This window comes from Saccostrea echinata, unplaced genomic scaffold (assembly GCF_033153115.1).
Source record: "Saccostrea echinata isolate AGI-Se365-2 ecotype Australia unplaced genomic scaffold, CSIRO_AGI_Sech_v1 ptg000047l, whole genome shotgun sequence".
NCBI classification, from domain to species: domain Eukaryota; kingdom Metazoa; phylum Mollusca; class Bivalvia; order Ostreida; family Ostreidae; genus Saccostrea; species Saccostrea echinata.
The window spans coordinates 1,931,346-1,958,468 of record NW_026889796.1 but is presented as its reverse complement, the minus strand read 5'-3'; the positions used below and the strand labels follow the sequence as shown (position 1 = coordinate 1,958,468).

General features: G+C 32.5%; 2 protein-coding genes across 3 annotated transcripts in view; both read right to left on the bottom strand.

The window, feature by feature from the left end:
- Positions 1 to 835: 835 nt before the first annotated feature.
- Positions 836 to 1,804, bottom strand: LOC133202749 (shematrin-like protein 2). The gene is made up of 3 exons (XM_061338621.1): positions 1,380 to 1,804; positions 1,121 to 1,209; positions 836 to 939 (listed from the first exon to the last, which is right to left on the bottom strand). The coding sequence occupies exons 1-2, from the start codon at positions 1,771 to 1,773 to the stop codon at positions 1,157 to 1,159; spliced, it is 447 nt and encodes a 148-aa protein (XP_061194605.1). The 5' UTR covers positions 1,774 to 1,804; the 3' UTR covers positions 836 to 939; positions 1,121 to 1,156.
- Positions 1,805 to 5,106: 3,302 nt separating this feature from the next.
- The window catches only part of LOC133202746 (probable E3 ubiquitin-protein ligase HECTD2), a 53,450-nt gene continuing 31,433 nt past the window's right edge, over positions 5,107 to 27,123 (bottom strand). For both annotated transcript variants that reach the window (XM_061338618.1, XM_061338619.1), the window contains 9 exons: positions 26,614 to 26,854; positions 17,949 to 18,037; positions 14,139 to 14,300; positions 12,991 to 13,065; positions 12,411 to 12,498; positions 11,917 to 12,023; positions 11,198 to 11,313; positions 10,754 to 10,894; positions 5,107 to 8,327 (listed from right to left, as the gene is read on the bottom strand). In XM_061338618.1, the coding sequence (XP_061194602.1) occupies positions 8,207 to 8,327; positions 10,754 to 10,894; positions 11,198 to 11,313; positions 11,917 to 12,023; positions 12,411 to 12,498; positions 12,991 to 13,065; positions 14,139 to 14,300; positions 17,949 to 18,037; positions 26,614 to 26,854 (1,140 nt within the window). In that variant the 3' untranslated portion in view covers positions 5,107 to 8,206. The remainder of the gene's footprint in view (positions 8,328 to 10,753; positions 10,895 to 11,197; positions 11,314 to 11,916; positions 12,024 to 12,410; positions 12,499 to 12,990; positions 13,066 to 14,138; positions 14,301 to 17,948; positions 18,038 to 26,613; positions 26,855 to 27,123) is intronic.

Genomic DNA, 27,123 nt, shown 5'->3' with positions numbered 1-27,123 from the left:
TATATATATATATATATATATATATATATATATATATATATATATATATATATATAGCTAGGTTCACTTTATGCATAAAATGGCCCTGTAGATAAACCAATTTATCCACTAACACACTAAGTCCCTTTCTCAACATCAATATAAAGTAGAGACTTGGCGCTTTCAGTTTGTATATAAAAGTTTCCTCTAAAGAGTCCAGATACTCGAAAACAGGTTGTGTGAAATTGCAATGTTCTTGAATTTTGCAGAAAACAGGTGACCTTCAACAAAGAATTAAAATATGAGCACACCCCTCGATCCAAAAATTAAAATATATTTTATAATCTTTATAAGCAGTTCTTTCGTAATATATTTGCACATTTTGGATCGGAGGTTGTCTGGATACGAAATATTGAAAAATAGCATCATATTTTGGCCATTTTTGAAGAAATATTCGGGATATGTGAATAATGACGCAATTCATGACGTCACAACGCATTGACGGTCAAGAAAATTACGTCATTTTTAGTAGAAATTCAGTCACGAAGTGTTCAAGTGATATTTATTGCCTTGTGGACTAAAACTATGCAGTTTTAATTTTTTCAGAAATTTACAGGGCCAAAAAAGACCCTAAGTGGCCCTTGCTCTTTGTTGTCGTTATGAAATCAGTCTTTAATTCAGAAGAGGAAATATGGAATCAATATAGAGTTCACAAAATGAGTCAATTTCTCTGGCCATACAACTATTTCTTAATATAAACAACTGAGGCATTATTTTGTGAAAATCATAATTTATTGATCATATGTACAAATCCATGATCCTTTCGTAGATCATTCTCACGTACACGTAGGGCGTGGACAATCCTCATCACCTGACAGGAAGGGACCGTGATTGACAGGGGTAAGTGACCAGACAGGGTGTGCTCTTTTACTTATAACTTATGTACAGTCAACAAAGTTCCTAGAAGAAAATTAAAGGTATATGAAATTAAATGTGTTTATCAAAAGATTTATGCAGACAATAAGGACTGCGTGCAAATAAGAAGTCATCAAGAAGGACTGGAATAATTTACACTAAATTTGACTCTTCAAGCTTACTATGTTTACAAAAGTCATAGAATTAATTAAAAAAAACTACTTACGTATTTTAGCTATCCTTTAAGTTATCCATCAGTTAATTAACCAGTAGTGTTGTTGTTATTGAACAACAGAGGGATGAGGAACAACAAAGCTGAAAAAGTTATATTCTTATATCAAAACAGTATAAAGTAATATAGAGGTATAAGCTTCGATAACAGCTGTTCAAATTCTGCTCATAAAACAGTTGTTGTTTTATGTTGATTCAAATGATGAATACGTAAGGAATTATAATGTAAAACTTTAAGAAACGTAAAGGCATACCGAGAAGACCGGCTCCACTGCCTAAGATTCCGTCATTTTGGTTGTTGTTACTCATACCAGCTAACAAAAGAGGGTTAATGGCAGGGGGAGGGGCGACTGGTTGCTGGACTGGGACGGGAACGGCATATGGAATGTACACAGCAGTGCTTGAGTGGTGCTTTCCAGACTTTCCGTATCCGGAACCATGTCCACCATATCCACTTCCGTAGCTTCCATATCCAGATCCATATCCACCTCCGTAAGATCCGTATCCTGAAGAGTAAGCTCCTCCTCCGTACAGTCCATATCCGCCACCGTAGGATGAGTATCCTGAGGATCCATATCCTCCAGCCAGGGTGGTGGCAACACCCATTGCGAGAACCAGAGCGATGACGGAATATACGGATCTTCTCATCTGAAATTATTATTTATTTAAACTGTTCATTAATATCCGAGAATTAATACATGTATACTGGGTGAAAAGAAAAGGCAAGCGGTTTTTACTTAGCTGTAAGAAAAAAATTATAGCGGGCCGTATTTTCAAATTTTTTTTCTACACAGAACAAAATATTGGTTGTCGCTCTCTTTTCTAACTACATACACTCTTTTTTAATCTAAAAAGATTTCATTTTAATAGATTAAAATTATTCCATTTTCGTTTGTCGTCAATATATCCAAGATTTGTAGCCTCAGTATGTTAAAAAATATGCATTATAATAGAAGAACTTATCTGTTCAACTAGATGTACTTACCTTTGCGATCAAAGGCGTTCTGCAGAGATACCCACTTTCCCAACTGGTTTATATACTATCAGCCAATACGTAATTCGAATCAGGAGAACTTGACCTTTTGTCACCTAGGTCAAAAGTGTAATTAAACCTCTCTGTTTTCAAGATCTACGGAGCCTATTGCTGAAAAACACATAAACACTGCAAATAATTTGCATTCAACTATGAAAAATGATGTAAAATTTCTATAAGATTTCTCAACGGAGAAGGAGACAGCAAGCTGAACGCGCCCCAGGGTAGTGTATCTTATATAACGTGCATGTACAGCACTTTATGTAACCCACCCGACCTTTTCCGTTTTTATATATTTTCTATAGAAGGTGATCGTCATGATTTACAGGCATTGAGATGTTTGTATAGATACACGTACGTTCCATTTCTAACATATCAATTACGGCAATTACAGATTTTGTTATAATGTTCTTGTTTAACCTGTATACACGCTCTTTTAATATAAAATGAAAAATACTTATCAAACTTGATTATATATCTCAAATATATACATTTAAATAATCTGATTTCATTTTACATCATTTTTTTTTTAAATTTAGGATGCTAGATTTTTCATTGTTTTTACAGGTATAGGTATTCTTTTCTTTTCATTGTTTGAACATATTTATAATGGCAGAAGTTCTAAAAACATGTTATGCCCTCTCCCTACATGTATAGTTTAAAGTAAGTCGCAGCTAAAAAAAAAAGTTATATAAACTATACAATAGTCGCAAAATTTACAAATCAATGGATTTTGTAGAAACACATGTATTGCATTTATATTTATTAATACAAGTATATCTGCCAGAATGTTTGATAAATGCTTGAACAATAGAGAAAAGACGTTCATTCTCTGCAGCACTCAATGTATCTATCCCCCGTAATACAAACATCCCCCATCTCCCATAATAAGATGTGTGTATCTAAATTGTAAATTTTATCAAATAGTAAAAAATCAAAAATCTTAGGTTTTCTTAAAGGATAAATCTATTTTCTGTGGATTTCCTGCATATTTACTACAAGATGTTTTTTTTTCATAACAATTTGTCAAGAAAAAAAAAACACGAAGAAATATATCACGAAGCAAAAAGGACTATTTTTGACATTCAAAAATATCTAAATCTCATTATATATAATTTTAATTTATAAAGTTTAAATTTGTGTACTTAATTAAATTTCCAAATAAAAATCGGTAAACGACAGATACATATAAGCACCAGAACCTTAAATTTACACGTCTTCATCCATCTTTTGCCAAAATAAGCGAAAGTTGAAGTTGGATGGGAATTTACATGATGTTTACAGCAAACTTATTCTACTTTTTAATGGGTGCCTTTATCATATTTAATTTATTTATATAAATACATATTTCCCTTTATTTATGGAGCATCAAATTAATACTCCATTTTTAATTTAACCTGCTAGACAAACTTGGTAGAAATCGTGATGATTAATACAGTGTACCAAGCGGACATCAATTCAGAGTTTAATAAATGTATTTTTCTCCATGGTGATGCATGTACCATCATTAACAGCATTGAGAGTTAAAATGGCAGATTTTTACAGTGTTATAAAATTTTCAGAAATAAAAATCCTATTAGCATTCTTCACAAGTAATTTCAACATTATGATTACATCATGGCAAAATACCCACTGGGTTTCATAACTTTTTACAAGTATATAGGCAAAAGTGACTCGCATGAACTTATTATATGAAATTCGCACGAATAATTAACATGCAAATTCTTCGCATGAGAAGGAGACGAAAAACAACACACATGATATTCACACGAAAATATCGAGCGGTTTTCACACAAACGTCATGCAAAAAGAAATTCGCATGATATTCATGTGATAAAAGAGCCCGTATTCATATGAATATCATGCAAAGACAAGCATACTTGAAAATCATGCAAGCCACTTTTCCGTGTTATGACATCTGTAATCTAGGGGATTATTGGTATATAATTATTTCTAATAATTTCAATTTCATTATTCGTTACAGCCTTGATGGTTGAAGAATATTTTTTTTAAATTTAATTGTCACACTTTATGTTATAATGTTGTTCTATCGAAGTCTTTCTGTATACATCCATGGATTTTTTATGCAGGCAAACGCAGGAACTATGATACTAAGCCAAAAAAGAAAAAAACAAAACAAAACAAAACAAAAAACCACTCTTAGATTTATTTACATCTTCAATGATGCTATAAAGCAGGCGACACATGCGCTCCTTGGAACACTCCAGTAGTATTTAGCCGTTGAACCATTTAGCCATGAGTTTGTGAACACCAAATACAACCCGTATTCTGTAGCTATTGATTAACAATTTTTAATCTGCATAGCATAAAATTTTGGCATTAATGGCACTTTGCCTCTAAGCAGATTCTTCCAATCCCATATTCCATTTATAAATTATTTTCAAACTAAGAAAAAAGGGGATGCATCTTCCCCTGCATAATTTGAACTTCTTTGAATAAGTTCAAAAAATTACTTTTATGCATTAGACTATAGTTGAAAATCAGTCTTATTTTAAAATTGAATCATTTGGTTGGCTCATTGGTTAGTGTAAAAATCTTTGTGAATGGATTGATAAAAATTGGTCCTGGTTTTCTGTGGATAAAATTAAAACTAACATATACAGCACATATTAATGATATGATACACTATGTGAACTTTGATTAGAAAATATCAGGGAAGGCTAAAGTTATGCAATTTTTGATTAGAAAATATCAGGGAAGGCTAAAGTTATGCAATATTTTTTATTGTAATTGAAAAAAAAAATATTGAATTGATAATGTGTAACAATGCAAAACAAACATGGATCAGATCTTGTGATATATATATATATATATATATATATATATATATATATATATATATATATATATATATATATATATATATATATATATATATAATCTTGACAATATTTTCCAGGGGATGAAAATAAATCTATATTAAAGGAGATAAATTAAAAACAAAACCAATCAAAATAAATAGATAAATAAATATAACGTATATGCTTCTCTTTATATTAAATAATATTTAAATCCAAATAATTGTATCACATTATATTTCTTTAAAATTTATAACATAAACTTTAAAAACTCTAATAATTTTTTCAACATTTTCTTAGACTGTAAACTTTGATAAGAACAAACAATTTGAATTATCTGAGTTATTATACCTGTAGCATTCTACTGTTATGCATGGGGGAAAACTTAATTAAAATGTATACATAATAATACACAAAATAAAAATCCTGAAATCTTGACTAAATTTTACAAAATTTATCACAGTTCCTAAATCATATGTAATTGATGAACCTCAAAGGTGTATTTAAAATTAATGATATTAATAAAGTCATATTAGTCAATACATGCACTCACACAATAAAAAAAAATATATATATACATAATATTTGAAATAGATGTGCTTTTTTCAACAATTGACGGTATGAACTCTATGGAAACAGTGATTATTTAAGTAAACTTTGAACACAAACTAAAATGAACATAAGTGTAAAGTTAAACAATTAAATTACTTTCAAAGGCAAGTTTAGTTGTGTGATTACTCAAATTGTTTTGACCAACAAGCATGCATATTTTCTCATGATAAATAACATAATATTAAAATATTGAAGATTTAATGACATTAATTTTGTTTATATGCTACATGATGATCTTAAATTTTAGTTGGATTCACACAATAAAAGAAGCATTTATAATAATAGAATTAAGACAAAATTTTACATGTACATTGTACAAGTCCTTTAAACACATGGGAACTATACAATCGATCTCCCCTTTCAATATATTAATACTTAGTTAAAGTACGATACATGTATTTTTTCTGAAGTAATCATTTTTAGTGACAATTTAAATATATATACAATTGAAAAAAGTATTTCACAGATAACTAAGAAAGCACATTATTTTACGTACACAGTATCAGGTACAGGTATGTACTGTTCATAAATTATAAAAGGTAACATTTTGTTATTTACATATATGTATGTCAGGACGGATGTTCAATGAAAATAAACAGCCATGTGTTTTTACACATGGAAAATTAAATATGTTTCATACAACTGTGTCTGGGCACCAGCTTGAAATTGTTATACATGCCAGTTATAAAAACAAAAAGGCAATTTTTAACATTCAAGAAGTACCGGTACAAATACTCGCCCATGCAGTTCTCATTTTAAGTTAAGAAATGGTCTGTCATATATATATATATATATTAAAGTAAACAGACTGGGGGGGGGGGGGGCAACTTTGAAAATCCTGGATCAGTCCCTGATTTCTAAGTATCTTTTATTCATATAGTTTCATGAACACTACAAAAAATTGTTTCATCACGTTTTTGTGTACACATATGCCATATTCATCTCTGCTGATACAAATCTAATCAAAGTAAAACAAGAATGTCAATCTCACAAGATGCTTTTTTCTGTTGATTTACGGAAAAAAAATTACTGACCATGCATAGATGTTATCAAAAAAGTGGAGCATTTCTTTGAAGTAAAGTTATATGAAAACCCTGTTAGAATACTGTTAAGGTCTATAGTGTAAATTGTGCATCTCTAATCTAGCTCTTATACATGTATTTAAAATGAATAACAATTAATGTTCACTAAGCTAGCCAGCTGTCAGCTAGAACAACTTCATAACAAAAATAACTGATTATTTAAAAAGTCAACTCTATACAGCTGCATTTTTTGTTTGTACATGTACTATCACAGAAAAACAATATAAAAATGGATAGTACATGTACATGTACTTTGAATCAATTATTTACACATCCCAAAAATCAGATTCTGTTTAAATGCGCTTTATACAGATTGTCTCCCTTTGCAAAGTCTAAGGACTGGGAAATAGCTGAAATTGCTCCTGAACATTAAATCTCGTAAATATCATGCCAAAAATTAAAAACTGGCATACACAATTAAGAATAGCCAATCCTCAGCCAGGAAGGATAACTCCTAAATTTATTATTTTATTCAAACAGTCCCAAAATGAAGCTTGAAATTGAGATCTTTTCATGCAACAATTTTCATTTTATGCATCTTAATATGATTCAAGGTTCTTTCAAGTCTTAGAAACTGTCTTGTAAAAAGTTGACATTTGCACCCCATAAAAGGAAAAAAAATGAATTCATTCTTGGAGAAATCGAATTACCTTTCGTATAGCATTAGATACCAATGCTTATTAGCATGATATGAAATTAGATGTGATATGTGATGCCTATAGCAATGATAGCACAAGCTTTTTACACTATGTATTATATGACAATTGAAGTAAAATGAAGAACTAAAATACTGTAGAAGCATAAAAAAGATGCAATTTTCTCCAAATGCCTGAATACCTATATTTTTTTTTATCCTAAATTATATTTGTTGATCAATTTTCAATTAGAAAATGCATAGCTGGTGTTTTTATTTGCATTTCCTGAAAATATATTTAAGATTTGATAATTTTCCCTATATAATATGATTAACTATAATGATGAACTTTAAAGAAATTCCATGGGTAAATTCACGTTACTATGTGAAGTCAGAGACATTTTTGTGAGCATTTTCAATATTACTTAAAAGCTGATTTTCAGAACCTGAGGATTGGACTACCTTAATGTACCTGCAATAAAACTTTCATTTTTTGACTTAATTTGTTGTCCTTATAACCAACTTATTCCCAGAATTATAGATATACAATGTTATACACTGTACACCTGTAACTTCTGTCATGATAATTCAAAATACACAACAATTTTAAAACTTAAAACAAATGTACACCTATTCTAATGTGATAACCTGCATCAATAAAACATCTTTCTTCATAGTGCTAACATTAATTAATAACTTTTGCCAGTGCCAGCACCAACTCAAAACAAATAAATCTTTAAAATCATACTATATTCCCTGCACATTCAATTACAAGTCTGACTTACTCAGAGATAGAATCAAAAATTTTCTCAAGAAATCACAGAACACCAAATCATTTACAACCTCAAATAATATATATCTGTTCATGAAAAATATAAACCTCTACAGAGACCTGAACAGTTCACTCTAAACCAAACCCCTCAGCATTCTGTATGGCATGAATCAGCTTCTGTTTCATTGTCTTCTTGCTTTTGTATGCTGGTAGAACCAACATGTTGAAACAAGTGTGTGACATCGGCAGTCTGTAAAATCAAAATCATTTTGATAATTCCAAACTGACTACTTCAGCATAGCAATATTGAAGTTTTAAATATTATTTAAACAAGTTAAGCAACAATGCTCAGCTTATATTAGTACGTCACACTGGCCCTGTTGTTCTTAAAAGATTTTAAATCTTTTTCTGCTCTCTTTTCACATGAAAAATTTTGATCCCAACCATTCTTACCAAACCCAGTATACCCAAAGTGCCATATTATAACTTGAATCCAATGCTATGATATCAATATGACTAACATGCCTTCTGCTCTGGAGAAAATATTTTAAAGGTCTTCTTTCCTGTACAGCTGCATTAGGTAACATTTGATCCCTAACTTTAGCTGCACCCTAACCACAAGGGGCACTAATTTGAAAAAAGAAAAGACTTGTATCCACACAACTTGTGAATCTTATTTATCAATGTCAATACAATTTACTGCTCTTGTTCATATCAATAAATTCCTTTTTATTTCAGTGTAAAGCTTTGATCCCTAATTGTGGCTCCATTATACCCCTAGTGTTTATAATTTGAATAAACTCAAATCTGCACTCCCCTTAGGATTCTTGCATATTACTATGACAAATCATTGCCTTGCTATGCATATTACTATGACAAATCATTGTCTTGCTATTCTTCATTAATATTAGGATTTTAAAGATTTTTTTTTTTAAATATTCCAATGCAACATGTGGGCACACCCTACCCCTTCAGGCCATGATTACAACTAAACTGAATCTGCACTACCTAAAGATGCTTGCCTATTGACATGTTTAACTGTTTACAATGACAATGTCATCAACAACAATGATGACTGACAAATTTTGATCAGAAAAGCTCACTTGAGCCTTTGGCTCAGGTGAGCTAAGAATAAAAGTGAAATAATAACAAGATGTGTTTGTGAAACACTGATGCTCCCTATGACAGCTCATGGCAAAGGTTAAAGTTTCTCAAATGTTAGTGAAGTCAAGTAATTAAAAATATTGGTACCCAAAGAAGAAATACACGTATGAAATAAGAAAGCCCTTAGAGGAGCCATTTAAGGAATGTTTTTAAGTTTTGTGTGAGTTATTGGTGTGTAAATCACACAGACTTGTCACGTAGGCATATTTCATGAAGAGCGCTAGCGCCTACGTGCAAGTCTGTGTGATTTACACACCAATAATTCACAGTAAACTTAAAAACATTCCTTATATTTACATTTTACATGCCCTAGCCCAACAGCAACCCTGAAGCTAACCCTTATCCAAAGAGATTTGGGTTAGGGTTATAGAGTTAGGGCCCTAACCCTAACCCTAACCAAGCATCAAAAATATACTCAATGTTTGATTTTCCCACTGCCCTATATCGTTATATTTTTATTAACGTCTCTGTAGCTCATTGTGACGTCACTTTAGCGTGAGTTTCTCCATGTATATTTCTACGCGCGAGTATACACGAAAATGGCATTCAAATCAATTTCACAGTTGGCTTACTAGAAAAACACTGCAAATGTAAATAGGCCTATTCAGAAATGTTCAAAGTTTTCAAAACTAGGTCCAACTCCAAAGTCATGAGGTCAAAAATATTGATATTTAAGAGAAAGGTCTTGCCACAAGAAATAAACCTGTAAAATATGAAAGTCCTACCACTAAGCATCCAAAAGCTATGACCAAAGATAAATCTTTTTAAAAGTAGGTCAAACTCCAGGGTGAAGTCAAAATTGTTGGAACACAAAGAAAGTTCTTATCTCAAAGAAAACACGTGAAATATGAAAGCCCTAGCATCAAGCATTCAAAAGTTATGGCCAAGATTAAAGTATTTCAATAATAGGTCAAACTCAACTTCAAAGTGTTAATTTGTTGGTATCAAAGGGAACGTCTTGTCACAAGGAATACACATATGAAATACGAAAGCCCTAGCTCCAATCATTCGAAACTTATGGCCAAGGTAAAAGTTTTTCAAAAGTAGGTCAAACTCCAAGGTCAAAATCAAAAAGTCAAAAATACTTGTATCTAAGAGAGGGTCTTATCACATCTGAAGTATGAAAGCCTTAGCACCAATCATTCAAAAGTTATGGCCATAAGTAAAAGATTCATTTGGTAAAATTTTGTGAAAGTGGGTCAAACTCCAACTTTCAGGTCATGAGGTAAAATATGTTAGAACCCAAGAAAGGTCTTGTCACATGGAATACACATGAAATATGAAAGTCCTAGCTCCAACCAATCTAAAATTATAGGCAAGGTAAAAGTTTTAGCAGACAGAGACAAACAGACAGACAGTATGCCCCCAAATCTTTTCAGTACCAGGCCAAAAACAAAAGTTTAACATTGTATACTTTGCTTGGATCAAGGTTCTTATATTACTCAATGCGACAACTTCAGACTCATAGAGAATGAAATATGTGGCCCTAAAAATACTTTGTCATCTACTTACAGATCTGTTCCTCCAACACGGGAAATCTTGAATGTCATCTCAGACATTCCTCCCACAGGAATACGATCACTTCCTGTCGTAAACAGCAGAAGACGCTTCTGGAGATCGTTTGGTAGTGCAAGAACAACTTCCCAAAAATTTCTACAAATATAAATCGTTTCATTTTCAAAATTATAAAGAAATATTTAAAACACTACCATGCCAATATATATATAACATCAATTTGAATTTTTGATAGGAAATTATGATATCTATTTCATTCTGAATTGAAATATGTTAATTCAATACAGTGTTGTCTTTCTATTATATAATGTCAACAGGAACATGTTGAATGTTCCATAATTTTCTATTTAGATGCACTGAGAGTATAAACATACTGCACAGGATTTCATCCCAAAGGTTGAGAAATTTCAGAGCCTAGAAACAATGAATCTTAAGTCTTACTTAACAACTTGATCCTGTGGACTGTATCCATCATACGTGGTGACTTTCCGTAACTCGTTCATGTCCAGGATTGGGTTGCCACAAACCAACATCTCTACTTCCTGGGGCCGCAACATCTGGACGGAACAGTGACATCAAACAACGAGGAAAATTATACACAGAAAAACTTTATTTACTGTAAAATCATACTTACACTCCCCCAAAACATTTTAAAAAAAAACTGGGGTTTCAACTTATTAAAGGGTAGTGTGTGACTGAAAAGCTGAAAATGAAAATACAGCTTACATTTGATGAAAGTATCTCAAATATTAATGCTAACACTACAAGAATATTTAAAATAGTTTGACCTTCTGATAAGGAAGGGAGACAAGTCTCACTGGGATAAAAGACTTTCTTCCCATTCGTAACTACTCGGCCATTTTCTGAGAGAGAAATAATTATTTATTGTTCACGGAAATGGCCGAGTAGTTACAATTGACTTTCTTCCTTTATGAAATTGTCAAGTTAAAAGGCCATTGCTGCCAGCTTTGCTTTTACCCCATATAAGGCACACTGAATTGTGTGCATTTTAAAGTTTATATCCTTTGAAAAATCATTAGCATTAAAGCAAAATTTCATAATTAGAAAACAGAGGGATGAATGAACTATAATTCTTGTATAAAGAAAATCTCTCATTTCCTGTTATGGTTTGTAAATCTCTGGGTTGAGTTTATACTTACAATTAATGCATTTGAAGCACAGACACTGTGAAATCCATGATAGAATGCTTGAAATTGGTGATAGACTGATTTATTTAGGATCCAGTCTACGTAGAGATGAACATATTCTGTCAAATTTATTAAAACAATATTAACTACAATCATATTACATCCTAATCATTTATATGATCTGTATGCATAAGATATCAAAGATCAAAGGTATCATAATTTTGGATCAGTTTATTACAGGATTAAAATTAAAAAGAAATACAAAAAAAAAATACTGTAAATCACTTTTTATTCACGAGAACTTTATTTGCGTAATTATGCGAGTCTGACTCGCTGTGAAAATTTTATTCTCGCGTTTATTTTTTATTTAAGGAATATATACATGTACAACAGAAGCCACAGCTTGCGAAAATTTAGTCTCACTTATAAATATAATGATCTACAATTATAGTGGGATGGGCAACAAATATATTCATCTATTAAAGTTCACGTAAAAAGTAATATACCTTTTCTGTTCTCAGTAGTAACAGGAATGTTGGATCCATTAGGTTTGAGATCAATAGTTTTTACAAGACCAAACTCTGTTACAGACACCTACAAAATAAAAGGATGAGTATGTAGGATTACACATGCAGCTCTTAATTATTATTTTATTTTTACTGGTTAATTCAAAAAATCAAATTGGTTGCTTATCATCAGAAATGTGCAAAATGATATTTTATGGTACTGACTTGATCGAGTCATAAACTAAAATTTAAAATAACATAGTCATTGTAGCTTAATCCAAAGATGAGCTTATACTAGTGATTATTTTTTCAAACTTCAAATTCTAAAATGAATACATATATTGATCAACTCATAGAAAGGAATATTGACCTGGTACATTGTGCTCTGTGGATATGCTATCCTGTGAAGTTGACATACCTCAGTTAAGTTATAGGCTTATATCATTTTGTTGTTTGTTAGCAATATTCAATAATCCTAACTACCTCTGAAAATGTCCTAAACAAATGCAAATACACCAGTACATGTACATATACATGTATGTAAAAGCTGTGAAATTTTTCAGAAAACTCCAATACCCACCTGGAAACTCAATCCAAAGTCCTCTTCCACATCTCCATCATAATCTAGTAAGTCTTGTAGCCCATACGCTACATCCTGAGGGAGGAACAGTCAAATTAGGTGTTAATTAGTGCTGTAATATCTTATCCTAGGTATTGTATAATTATGTACTTAAATTCAAAAGATTTCCTATTATGGTGTTATCAGTGAGCTTATTTTTATGAATTATATATATATCAGTAAAATACATGTCTATATAATCTCAAAACGCAGATTGTGATAGTTATCAGTGAGCTTTATAATTATTATGAATTATATATATAAGTAAAATACATGTCTATATAATCTCAAAACCCAGATTGTGATAGTTATCAGTGAGCTTATCATTATGAATTATATATATAAGTAAAATACATGTCTATATAATCTCAAAACCCAGATTGTGATAGTTATCAGTGAGCTTATCATTATGAATTATATATATAAGTAAAATACATGTCTATATAATCTCAAAACCCAGATTGTGATAGTTATCAGTGAGTTTATCATTATGAATTATATATATAAGTAAAATACATGTCTATATAATCTCAAAACCCAGATTGTGATAATTATGATTGTGCCAAACTCTTTATTGAATCACGAGAACTAAATACTAGATTTTTAAGATACAAAAAGACATATATGCTTAAACTCTCATAAAGTATAAAAATTGCTCCATCTTTTAGAAATTGCCTCCTTTAGACCACATACTGTTTTTAACTTGTTGAAATTTGATGAACTCAAGGTTAGCAAACTGACTTCCTTTCATGCAATATTTAAATGCATGTCATTAAAAACTTTGATGAATTGATTTTTCTAATGTTATAATGATAAGATCTGAAGTGAAAATCTATATTCTTAACAGTACCAAGAACAATTATCTGACACAATATAATTGCAGCCCTCTTAGATTCACAGTAAGACGCCAAAGACCTGGCATCAAGTACACACATGTATGTCGAGGAACATTATTATAAGATATAACCCTGTTCTAACTTGTACAAGCACAATTGATAAATGTCGATCAATTCCTTCAATCATGAAGCAGCTGTGAGTTGTTTTCTTTCATTGATTGTTTATGCAAGAAAAAAGTTTAATATTAATTAATTGTAAAATCAAAAACTTACAGCCTGGACAGTTTTGAGGTCCTCTAATGACATTGTTGAGACACCGACCATAGCTTGTGGGTTGTTGTAAGGCACAACTGCAGGACTTAGAAGCTTCTTAAAGCAACAGGGAGGAAAATGAATGTCCAGAATAATACTGTTGTACACGGCCAAGCCCATTAACTGAAGGCATTGTTAAGGCATGACAATAAACCAAAAGTCTCTGATGAGACTGTGGCTCTACTGGTTTGTGCTAAAAATAGTAGAAGAAAAAAAATGAACCTGGGGCCCGTTTCATCAAAAGTCGTAAATTTAAGCCTTAACTTAGGTGTACTTCCGTGGCTTACGCTATAATTTAGTCGGGTGTAATTAGCGTTTCACGAAGTGGCGTAAGTCTAGTCGTAAACGATATGCTTAGTCTCAGGACTAAGTCCTTGACAACACTGTATTGCACATGCGCAAAAAACATAAATATAGTTACGTATTGTGTATAATGTATGTACATGTAGAACAACACACATAAATATACATTAACTTAAAGAAAAATTACAGGCATTTTTAGGGACTTTGTAGAAAACATGCATCTTCGAATTCAATCTAATTATTATAAGATATTAACTAATTACAACACACCATCTCATTAAACTCCAAAATTAAAGGTCTTGGAAAAGGAATAAATGATCTTGTAAATGAATGGAAAGAAAATATTTATTTTGGAATATTTACATTATCCCACCCCCCTCTTGATTTTGATTCAGGAAGAGAGAAAGAGACAGAGAAAGAAAGAGGGAGAAATAATCCGTTTCAATTTTATGTACTTGTATACATATGTAACTGGGCATATGATGGACTACTGAATTATTAAGAATCGATAAAATAATACAAAATATGCATCATCATGCAAAAATGATTTTTTTTCCCATTTCTTCTATGGCATGACCTGGTACGCCATTCCGTTTGTTCCTAAAAATTGTAGTATTTATTTTTAAAAATGCGGATTCTTTTTATTTTTCCCGATAAAAAAGGCAGAAATTTATCATTCATTTTTTAAACATTAATATATTGTCATACATGGGCATAATAATTGTAAAATTACTGTCATTTCCGAGTCAAGTTTCTCGGACAGATGATTCTCAGAAGCTTTCGAGTGACTTATTGCGCCTAGTCCCCAAGATAAAATCCTCTTTGATTTATATTCAATATTAGGATATATTGACTTTCCAGTATATTCACGAATAAATGGAATCTTTTTTCGTCTTTTGAACGTTAACAACTTTTTCTGAATGCAGGCTCAGTTTGTGATTTTTTTTCAAGGGGTTAGGGGGGTCATCAATTTAAAAACATTCCATCTGAGAAACTTGTTAACACATGATTTTCTTTCCCAAACCTGATAATCTTATTTCGGGGGAGGGGGATCCTTCCCTTAAATTCTTAAACTTCATACCAACCACTATCTTAACTCTAACAGGAGTTCAAGGTAATTTTTTATTTTTACTTACTTTAGACTTGTACATAAATAACTCCACAAATTGCAGCGAAGGGGACTGGGCCCCCCTCCCTGACCCCCTCTAGATCCACGCATGTAGACGTGGAGTAAATAAGAAATGGAGTTTTCGAGCTCGATAATTTTTTTTTTAAAAAGCCTCCTTGGTTTTACGATGAGTTAAAAAATTATATTTAATTTATCTAAATATAGATATTAACCATAGCTAAAGAAGATAACTGTGCTTTTGTGGAAGAAATACTTTTTTCAATAAAAATGTGTTTTGAAAAATATTTTTTTTCAAATTAGACATTTTTTAATAGGTTCCTTTTCAGTGAATGACACAAAATGTATATCGTATAGTCGATTTACAATACCTCCTACTCAAAATACAACAATCAAATGTGTATAAATTCAGGATTGTCAAAACTTAAGAGATAGTGTTAAAATGTACCCCTAATAAAGCAATCGTTTATGAAGAAATTTATTAAAGTTATGTAAATACTGCTGTATATATCAACTACTTCCCCGAGTGAGTGTACCCCCCCCCCCCCCCCCCAAATCTTCATAGTTTTTGAAATTAAATAATGCATCGTTTGTATTAAAAAGACTTCTTAGAGCCGTAATTCTTCTTAAGGAATGGCTAAATCGTTTTAAAATCAGTAAACTCACTTTATTTTAAGTTAACGCCCGAACTTACGCCTACCCACGAGTAGACATAACATTTTGGCCTAACTTTAGTCCGGTGTAAAGATACGCTATTTAATGAAACGCAAATCATGGTGCTAGTCCCGACTTTACGCCGGCCTAGCGCTACGACTAGGCGTACGACCTTTGATGAAACGGGCCCCTGGACCTGAATTTCTTTTAGGTCTACATTTACAGAATTATGACTTGTATCCAGTTTTTCTGAAATCCAACAAAAATGTAGGAGTGGTGGAGCATTTTGGAAGAATTTCACAGATTTTTTTTTATTTTTAGTTACCCTGGCAATACATCTTATCTAAAATAAAAAAAGAAACATAATTGTATACCATAGTTTAAATCTGCAGATTTATTTAAACTGGACCAAACCTGCAGGAAAAGAATTAAATCATGTATCTTTGTGTAGTCTACTTCAAAATTTATCATCATTCTAACAAAACTGTAGGAGGAGAGGCATTTTGAAAGAATATATCCCACAATTATATATCCTGGTATTTAATTAAATCATCAGTGCAGGGAATTCGTCCATTGAAAGCCTGGTTTATCTATCATATATGATGTGAAAAATTATCTGATCTGTCAAAAAAAAAAAAACTTGACAGTATAAAAGACATTTCCTGCTGGGACTAAATCGAAATTATTTAATCAATACATAACAAATTACCTGTCTAAACAGAAAACAAGTGATGGGGCTTAAAATATACTAACAAAATGATTAAATGATTCAGAAGCATATCATAATTTTTAGCTATTATAAACAATCATCTTTGTTTTGCATGTTTTAGGTGGTGTGGTTTATCATAGATCATTATTGAGAAATACATCAATTCTAAATTAAAAATTAAACATGGTGGAGCAAGGCTACAAAGCAATTTCGACTGTAATGCATTTGCACATGAAATATTCATTTGCATATAACCTTTGCAGTGCACAATATACAAGAACACTGGAAATGTACAATTATTGACTCGTATGAGGTCTATATGATCATGTATTATATATTAAGACACAAATGATAGGAAAATATTCACTGAACCTGAAGTGTCAGCTGAAAATACTAATCAATCAAAGTAACGATTCATTGTTGAATTTGGAGAAATTTTTCAAGGATTATTCTCATTTTTTTTTTAGATTCTTGTGTAAATATTTGAATTTTTATACATGTAGAATGGTAAAGAGCATAAAACAGTTCTATAAAACTGCAAAGCTTGAACACAAAATAGACATTTTCATTCGAAATCCAGAACATTAAAACTAGTCTCAATCTTATAATTATATGTCTTTTTTGGAGCAAGCTAAATTTTTAACAAATGGATCGACCTGTTAATCAAAGGATAAAGTCAATAATAGAATATAAACCAATACAAAAGCACAACTTCATTTATACCTCAAAGTACAAATCTTCTGATTCAAAAGCAACACCATGTCAGTGATAATATGTAATTACCATCAGCAACTTCTACTTCAAATGATAAATTCTGCGGTCTTCACTTAAATTTGAAGAATATGTATGACTAGGTTAATACTGTTTAGTACTTAAATCTGATTAACTAAATCGGTATATGATTTGTATCTGCTTCCCATTCCCATCCTCCTGCGATTTTTTTTAAAAATTATATCCAACAATAAATGTAAAAGGATACCACTCCGACTAGGTTGAACTCCTGGTAGCTCTCACATTGTGCAGAACTGAACCAATGAACACCTGCTCTTTTGTCATATGTAAACATTCCTGCAATAAGAAATTAAATCTTCCTGTTAATAATTGATATATTTAAATTAAAACTACAGATACTGGGAATCAAGTCACAAAATTTGCTTCCTGCTACTGTGCGAGGGGCATTTGAAAAGTTCTGAGAACTGTTTGATAAAATATTAACCGTTTAACAGAAATTATTGAATTTGATATCTTTCAAAAGATCAGAAAAATATACACATATTGTGACGTCACTTTGTAATTCTTATGACGTAATAACTCCGAAAATGACGTCAGAATCCTGTGTGTTTCGCATACTGACCATAAAAATGACATAACAAGAGACACAATTTCAGCGAATTAAAATTTTAAAGTCAACTTTTGCTCATTACTCGGATGCACGCTAATGGACGCAAATGCCAGTTGAGAGAATGTTTACTTTGAAATATGATTCATTCTTCACATATAATTAAGGTCTTCCGCTCCAGGCGGAAGACCTTCTACTGATTCTGATGGTTAAGATTATTCTTATTATTCTTTTTTTTTTTTTTCCTAGACGCCAACTTTGAGATCTCATATCTCGCTCGTTTCTCAATGGATTTTGCTCAAATTTGCAGGGTTTATAGACGTTACAAAACTCTATCAGAATGCTGTCAAACATTTCAAAAATCCACTTCCGCTTTTGGGTTATTTCCCTTTAAATGAAAATTTGAGAGGCTTCATTTCCAGACAAAGGCTCAGAGACTACAAAAGCTGGAGTAGAAATTTTACCGAATTTAAATAAAAGAAGCATTGAAGTTGTGCACATCGGTTTTTGTTTTTCAATTTCTGTATTCAAAATGGCGCTAGAGAGGGGTAAAAAATTAGAACGCCTAAAATAGCGAAAATTTACACATATTTTCCTTTTTATCTTCTAAACTAAAAATATTTTGATAAGACATGTAGAATAAAAGTTGTGCACAATTTTAAGGCTTTTCATTTGACACCACTAAAAAGGGTCTGGCCCCTAAAATTAGGGATCTGGGGCCCTTTAAAGTTTTTGCTTTATAACTCAAAAACGGTAAATATTTCGAAATAGCTGCCGGAAATAAAGTTGTTCTTTAACATCTTATTGATCTCATGAAAACGTTATTTTGTTTATGTCTTGTGTTCTAAATGAGCTAGAAGCATAACACATATACAGGTTACTGTTTTCATTCAGCAAGTAAACAAGAGCTCTTCATGCGTGTAATTAAGATAAACTTACTATAAATAATAAACCTGGCTATATTTGATGCTAATATTCTTTAGAATCAAGGTTCTTGAAGTATACTGTGCTTTATTTCCAAATTATTTACTGACAACTTTCCCTTTTATTTCGTTTGTTTTCAAATTTGGATAAACCAGTCTACTAAACAGTGGGAAAAAGGATAACCTTTTCTTCTTATCATATAGAAACAAACAATAACGTTAGAAAATAAAACAAAACTTTAAACATAGACTATTTACAGCCATTAAGTACACGCCTTTTACATTCACCTTATGTGTTTACAATTATGTAACCCCTCCCTCGATAGCGCGTGGCAAAGGGGGTCACCGGGGATCAATCGGCGTGTGAATCAGCGATCTAAGGTCATACACAAAACAAACCATAGAATGGCCATTCCAAATACATTTTGTAAACTAAGTGATGAGTGGATAAATATGTTGAATCTTTCAGATTATTCCATAATATCTTTGATTAAGTCGCTAGTACATTTCGATTTATATTTTATTCGCTGAATTATAAGAAAGTTGCATATTTATTTTTATAAACATTGTATTTCTTGATATCGAGATAATTGCGCTTTGTTGAAAATTACTTTAAAATCATTTCGAATCTTTCATATGATTTCGTCTTACTGTTTATCACTCGCTTGTTTTAATCAGCTAGTCTTAACTGCCTTTCACGTATTCACTTCAAATTCAATGCATTTTGAATGCCGAAAAGACCACTTTGTTTGCGTATTAAAGAAACAGTTTATTTATCTCTCTAATGTTATTATTTAACGAGTTGCTATTTCTTTTATGAACACTTAACACCATGTATATAATTATCACGATTATTGTACAAGAAGGTCATATTTTAAATTGTCAGGAAAATCGAAAATAAAATTAAGTACTTTTGAGTTTGTATTATTTTCTTCCTAACTTACAATTTTATTGCATACAAAATACTAGGTCGGACGCAAGTAACCTAAATATTTCACTTGTATTTGAAAATTCTATTGAGCGTCGAATGAATTTTACCCGTTTAAAAGTGTACAAAAAAAACTTCCTATGCAGTTTTCTATGGTAATCAATTGGCTTAGATAAGTCTACTCCGACATGTGTTGACAAAACTCGCGCAATGAGAAGCCATACATTTCAAACTTGTGACCTCTTGGTCCGTGCATGTGAAGATTACGCATGGCAATTAGTGTCTGGAAAACGAAGTATGTGACAGGTTAAAATTTGTTCTCATTCCATATTAGATACAAACACAAACCCGTTATTTTCTTTGTTATTTTATACCGTTAGTTATATTAGATAGATTGTTTTAAAAACGTGTTGTTTAGGAAGATTAATCTTATGCATTTGTTTTATTTCATCTAATAAACTGAATATACACATGATACGGATTACTGGTATATGCATGTAAGTACGTGTAAATGCGGTTTTATTTGTTTATGTGGAAGAGCGCCCAAAATAAATACACTTCGAACTCTGGAATTTCCCTATTTTACTGTTTAAATCATAGGTCTGCTCAGCTGACGAGTTGTTTTAATAACGGTAATAGATTATATTCAAGTCCTGGCCAGCGATCGTTACGCTTGGTGACACTGCAATTAAACAGGTAAATACTAAGGGTATTAAGATACTAACGAGTATATATATTTTCACCTAATATGTTTTCATTGAGTGTTTTCATAAGAAATTGCTGGAGGATATCATGTTCTCCCTGATCACATCGATAGCGGGTAGAAACAGCGGTACATGAGCACACACTTTTGTGTACAAAGCAAACATGTAAATCAAAAGGATGGAAAAAAACGATGAATTAAAAACATTTCTCTATAACTGAAATTATTGTCTTTACACAGCTAAAAATAAATGAATATCCACCTGAGAACATGCAAAAATTATACCCAAATACAATGTAACGAAGGATTTTGGGTTTAATCCGAGTACACAATAGCAATGATGTGACTACATGTACATGCAGAATACCACTTTTTTTTTATCCTTCGTCCATGTGTTCTCCTATACGGAAAAAAATATCTATTCAGTAAATTATATTATACCGAACGAGGTTGAAAAATGCCAAACTTTATTTCTTAAAATAAACACAATTATCAGACTTCTCTCATATCACTGTAAAAATGCCCTAAAAAATGAAACCGTCTGGTTTGACTTTGTCAACGCATTTTAGATCAGGTTCGAGATTTTTATTAAATGTCTGGAGTATTTCGCTTTTTCTGCAAGTCTTTATAATGAAAAAAAAAAAAGGCAAATTTAGAGGAGGCCCAGGGGACCTGCCCCCCCCTTTTGTATCCAAAATATACACAAGATTTAATAAATCATTTTGTGTGTGGCTTTGGGCCCCTACCCCGACCCAAAACTGGTCGGGTCCCCTTTTCAAGATTCCTGTATCCGCCACTGAAAAAGAATGTGTTGTTCTCTTGGATGTCGATATCTGAATTATATTTTAATTAAATAGCCTGTCTAATATATCATGAACGCCCATAATAGGACGATTATTTGTTTTTTAAAATAAAGTGGTTCTTACAGATATCTAAAAAAAAAACCCTTATAAACGGATAAATAATTATTTAATTCATCTAACAAATGTTAGTTTAGTTCTTTGCTTACATAATCTAACTTTTATAAATTAACACGAAAGTCGTATGATCGTACACAAATACTCAGAAACAATCTTTCATATTTAATGAACGTATAGGTGAATAAATTTCCTCTCATCACTATACGTATACACCCATCCCCGAAATAAATAGGCCTAGAATGTTTTCCTTCGCAGTTGGTTGGTTTTACCAGGTACATTTAAGTACAAGTGAGGATAGAGCTTTACAGAAGCAGGTGATGAATTCCGAGAGAAAGGCACTGCCTATTTTATATACATGTACATTCCTAAGGACCTGGTTTTCTGAACCAATGTCACTGAATGTTATTCAAAGACCTAGCTAGAAATTCTCTCTCTCTCTCTCTCTATTTGAAATGCAGGCCCGTCGATCGTAAAAGAAATGACAAAATAATTTCAATTTTTAATAAGTATCTCATCTCCCAAGTCAAAGACCCTAGTAAGCTTTCCTGTTCATGATTCTTCATCTTTGTTTGTTTTCTTGGTGTATATAAGCGTTATCGTCGTTGTCGTTCTAAAGCTATGTACATGTACTTGTAAATTTTTCTCATTTTTATCTTATCAAGAACCACTGGGCCATAACAACGAAAATTACAGAATATTTTTGGTAAAGTTTTGTTCAAATGACGGGTCACATCCTCTTTTAACAAAAGGGGATCCCAATAAAAAAATATTTCAACCCAGAAAATTCATGACGAGCCAAAAAAAGAAAAGAAACTTTTCCAAAACGTGAAAAACCTATTTTGTGTGTGTGTTGGGGGGGGGGGGGGGGGGGGGGGTCGTTGACTTTTAAAGCTTCATACCTAAGACTTTTCATACCATTTTAACACAGATCCGCGTTATCGAGGAAGGGTCCGCATTTTCTAGGGGGGGGGGGGTCATGGTCACTTTTACTTGGTTAAGTATATACATTTAACTGCCCTCCAACCCCCTCTAGATCTGCACATGGGGTGATTTGAAATAGTATTCCCAAGAACCCCTATAGACTACAATGAGAAAATTTCCAACATAGTATACATTCATTTTTTTTTTCAAATCTTGATTCCAGGGAGAAGGTTTGGGCCGGAAAGAGTACTCATAATTTAACATAGGAATTTATATATCCCCCCAAACGAAGTGTGGGCTTGGGGTGGGGGTGTTTTGAGTCTTTTGGAATCACACTGTCCCTCTGCCTAGCTGTCTGTACGTGATAATTTGCCAAGGATATAACTTTATGAAGAAACTGGAAGGTCATACTTGGTACAAAGATTACTAATGATCCAAGGGTATGTCATGGATTTGATCCAACATCATTCCGGCAAGTTCAAGGTCACTGGAAAAAATAGCAAAGTTTTGTCCGACCCATTTATTTGTAATAGAGAGTCACTGCAAGCTCATACTTGATACAGGAACTGCTTATGACAAAAGGGTTTGCCACGACCTTCATCCAAGGTCATTCCTGTAAGTTAAAGGTCACTGACAGAAAAGTGTAAGATAATTGTATGTGCTATAATTTTGGAAGCTCATAATTGGAACAAAGATTGCTTATGATCCACCGGTTTGAGATAACATTGTACTAGACTGGCAGAAAAAGTTGCAAAATTTGTGCCTGGATTATAAATTTATAAGGGGTGGGAGGAACACAGGAAACTTTTTCTCAGATTGCTTAAGATGGGTTTTTCCTGACCTATAACAAAGGTTTTTCCCGCAAGTTCAAGGTCACTGGCAGATAAATATTAATTTTTTTTCCATGCTATAACTTTGTAATATAAAATCACTGGAAGCTTTTACTTGATACAGAGATTGCTTATGATCCAAGGATATGTTTTGACCTTGATCCTATGTCTTTCTGGCAAGTTCAAGGTCACTGACAGAAAAGTGCAATATTCTTTTCCAGGTATACCTTTTGTCATTGAGTATCACTGGAAGCTCATAATTTGTTCAAAGGTTGTTTTTGACCTAAACATAGGTCATTTAGTCAAGTACAAGGTCACTGCTGTAATAAGTGTAAAATTCAAAAAGGTCTAGTCGCCCACGTGGCGCAGTGGTAAGAGTGTCTGCTTTAGAGTCGTGGAGTAAGGAGTTGATCCTTACGTCGCAGGTTCGAATCCCACTGTGGGACGCAGAGACGGGTCCTTCGGATGAGACCGTATAAACCGAGGTCCCGTCTGGCAGAAGGTGCTGGCACGAAAAAGATCCCTCACTGCTCAATGGCAATGAGTGCTGAGTATAGTTCAAAATTTGCAGATCTCCATGGCATCTCCCCATGATTGAAAAAAATCTCGAGAGGGACGTTAAACAACATACAAAAAAAAACAAACAAACAAAAAAATCTATAATCTTGGACAAGTTCAAGTTCACTGACAGGGGAATTTTACATTCCTTTACTGTCTTTCTACTGTTGAAACATTGCAAGTTGATACCCCTTACAGGATTGTTTATAACCTTAAGATATTGCATGACCTTGACTCAAGGTCGCTCTGTCCTGTCCGGAGCTCCGACGGAAGACCTATTCGTTGCACTGCAACGAGCTCGGCTCTAGTTTTTAGGTATTATTTTTTTTACAGGCAGATGTCATTTGAAAGCAATAGCGAGTTTTGGAGCACCGAATTCGAAATAATATGAAAAAAAAATAGGCACAGAAACAAGTCCGAGGGAAGACTTTTGTACGTTTTATTCCTAAACGGTAAGAGTTCTGTTACTCAAAATACATTTGTGGAAAACTGCATTGATATGCTTCAGTTTTATACAGAACATGTTTAATTTGTTTAATACAATGGAGAGCTACATGTATATAACAAACTGAAGATACAGCTGTATAAAGAAAAATCTTAAATAAATACCTATGATAGCAGAACCGGACATAAACCATGCTTATAAACCAACCAAAAAATGAAATATGGAATTGTTGATAAATAGTTCAATTCTTTTAGTCTTACTCTACCTCCCTGCAAATTTTCTTCGAAATATCCTTTTAAAGAAGCCTTTGACAGCACTTTACGGATCTTCTCATGTGGACAAAAAACGTGACTGTTCAGTATGCTAAACATTCAAGATTCTGATGTCATTTTCAGAGTTATTACGTCAAAAAAATAGGAAAGTGACATCAAAATAAATGCAAATTTTCCAGCTTTTTTCAGTGGTATCAAATTTATTAACCTCCGTGAAACGGTTAATATTTTATCAAACAGTTCTCAGAACTTTTCAATGCCCCTCATAAAAGTGGTTATTTACGCGTGGGGGAAATTTACACTACTTAAGCGGTAAGCTCAGAACTGCGTAAAATACCCTCGCGCGTATGGTCACAAAATTTCAAACTTCTGGAATCATTCTAGACTATTACTAATACTGTAAGACCAGTCGAACCAGTTGTATATTAATCATGGTATTGAACACACGTCCAGTATTCCATTAATTGTTACTGCACATGCAGCCAAGTGAATTAATGAATGATAGTAAACAGCTAACTACAGTTGAACTTTGGCATCTTGAACATCAATATTTCTAATACTATGGATATTTCAAAGTGAGTTGGAAGTTCCAACCACTTTCTTGATGCATTTTGACCTCAAGATCTCGACTTCTCTGATATCTCAAAATCTTTCTTAGCCTCACTGATTGAGTTTGACAGAACAAAGTTAGACTTATATTAATGCAAGAGCCTCCCCTGGGGCTCAAAAGAGGCAGTTCCTTATGACAGCTAATAAAGAGCCCTCGTAACCATAAACCCTACCAAGACCAGTCTTATATATAAATGTTACAATCTTATGATGCATATACTTCAATCCAGTTGTGGAACAGATGATGAACTATATCTTATGGATGAATGACCAAGTTATAACTTCAAGAGCAGGTCAATCCCCAGTGGACTTAAGTCTTACACTGTGTAACCTTGTGTGGATGATACAAGTAATGGAAGGAAACTTTGATCCACCGAATTAACCAGAACATTTGAACTCTGAAGTTTGTGCAAGTCTTGAGTGCATTGACCAAACAAGCATAATTGATGACTACCTTGGAAACTAATGATGCTTTAGACTCTGCATGTTACATATGGTTCAAATTTATGAAAGTGGTCTAGTCCCAAGTGATTATAAGCCCCAAAATGTCCAAACCTGCAAAGATGTTGCATTGGAAAGGGGATACATTTGACCATTCATTTATGTATGTGATATATGTTGTACATGTATGGTAGAAAGATAAAGCTTTGTCTGTGGTGTTAAAATACATTGCACATATATTCAAATAATGGCAAGCTTATATAATCTAAATGATAATAATGACAATTAACAAATCTTGCATACTGTAAATCATAATTTATTCACAAGAACTTTATCTTTGCGTAATTATGCAAAACAGTTTGCTCGCAAAAATTTTATTCTTGCATATATTTTTAATAGTATAGGTTATATACAATATATCTAATACCCAGAATTCATGAAAAATTTGTCTTGCATATACATGTACATGTAAAAACCAAATACCTTTCTTGCAAAAATAAGTTGTCCTGAAAAATTTGGTGATGTACAATAATCTGAATTTGAAACCCTGACTACATGAACATAACAGTCTGTTTTAGCCAAGTGGGTCTAAAACAGTAGATTTTTTCAATGACCTGCCCTATGTCGAGAAAGCATGCAGTTTTATAATTGTCATTACTGACATTAGCTTTACAAGTACTTATATTTTAATGTTAAAGCTGTTAATAATTTCATTAACAAATCCTACTCTGTGACATTCATTCACTCATACATACCATAGTCCGAGTGGAAAATCTGCCTGATCAGCAGGAGAAACCACTCCTTCGTCAACCCTCCCATGTCCAGACCAGGCTCCCCCGCAAAGGTCACCTTCAATTTCTTTTTGAGGTCATGCTGCTTGCGAGCAATCTCATTCAGTGAGTCCGACACAAGATGGGATCGTCTCACCGTAAGATTCAAAAACAGCATTCCAACATCTGGCATCTGCCTTCGTTGTACTTTAGCAACTAGACTTCTCTATTTAGGAGAAAAGGAAAGTGTCATATAATTAAGCAATTATTAAGAAACTATCTTGATGACAATCTATATAGCAAATGAATATGCAGTGAACAATGAAACTTAGCTATTTGTATCTAATATTAACTACATTTGCCAGACAAAAATAGGGCAATATATATTACAGTGAAACACATTTAAGTCAAAGAATCATACTTCATTTCTGATTTTTTTTTATCTTACAATCAACTCTAAAATAGTAACTTCATGTATAGTTATACAAATTTGCT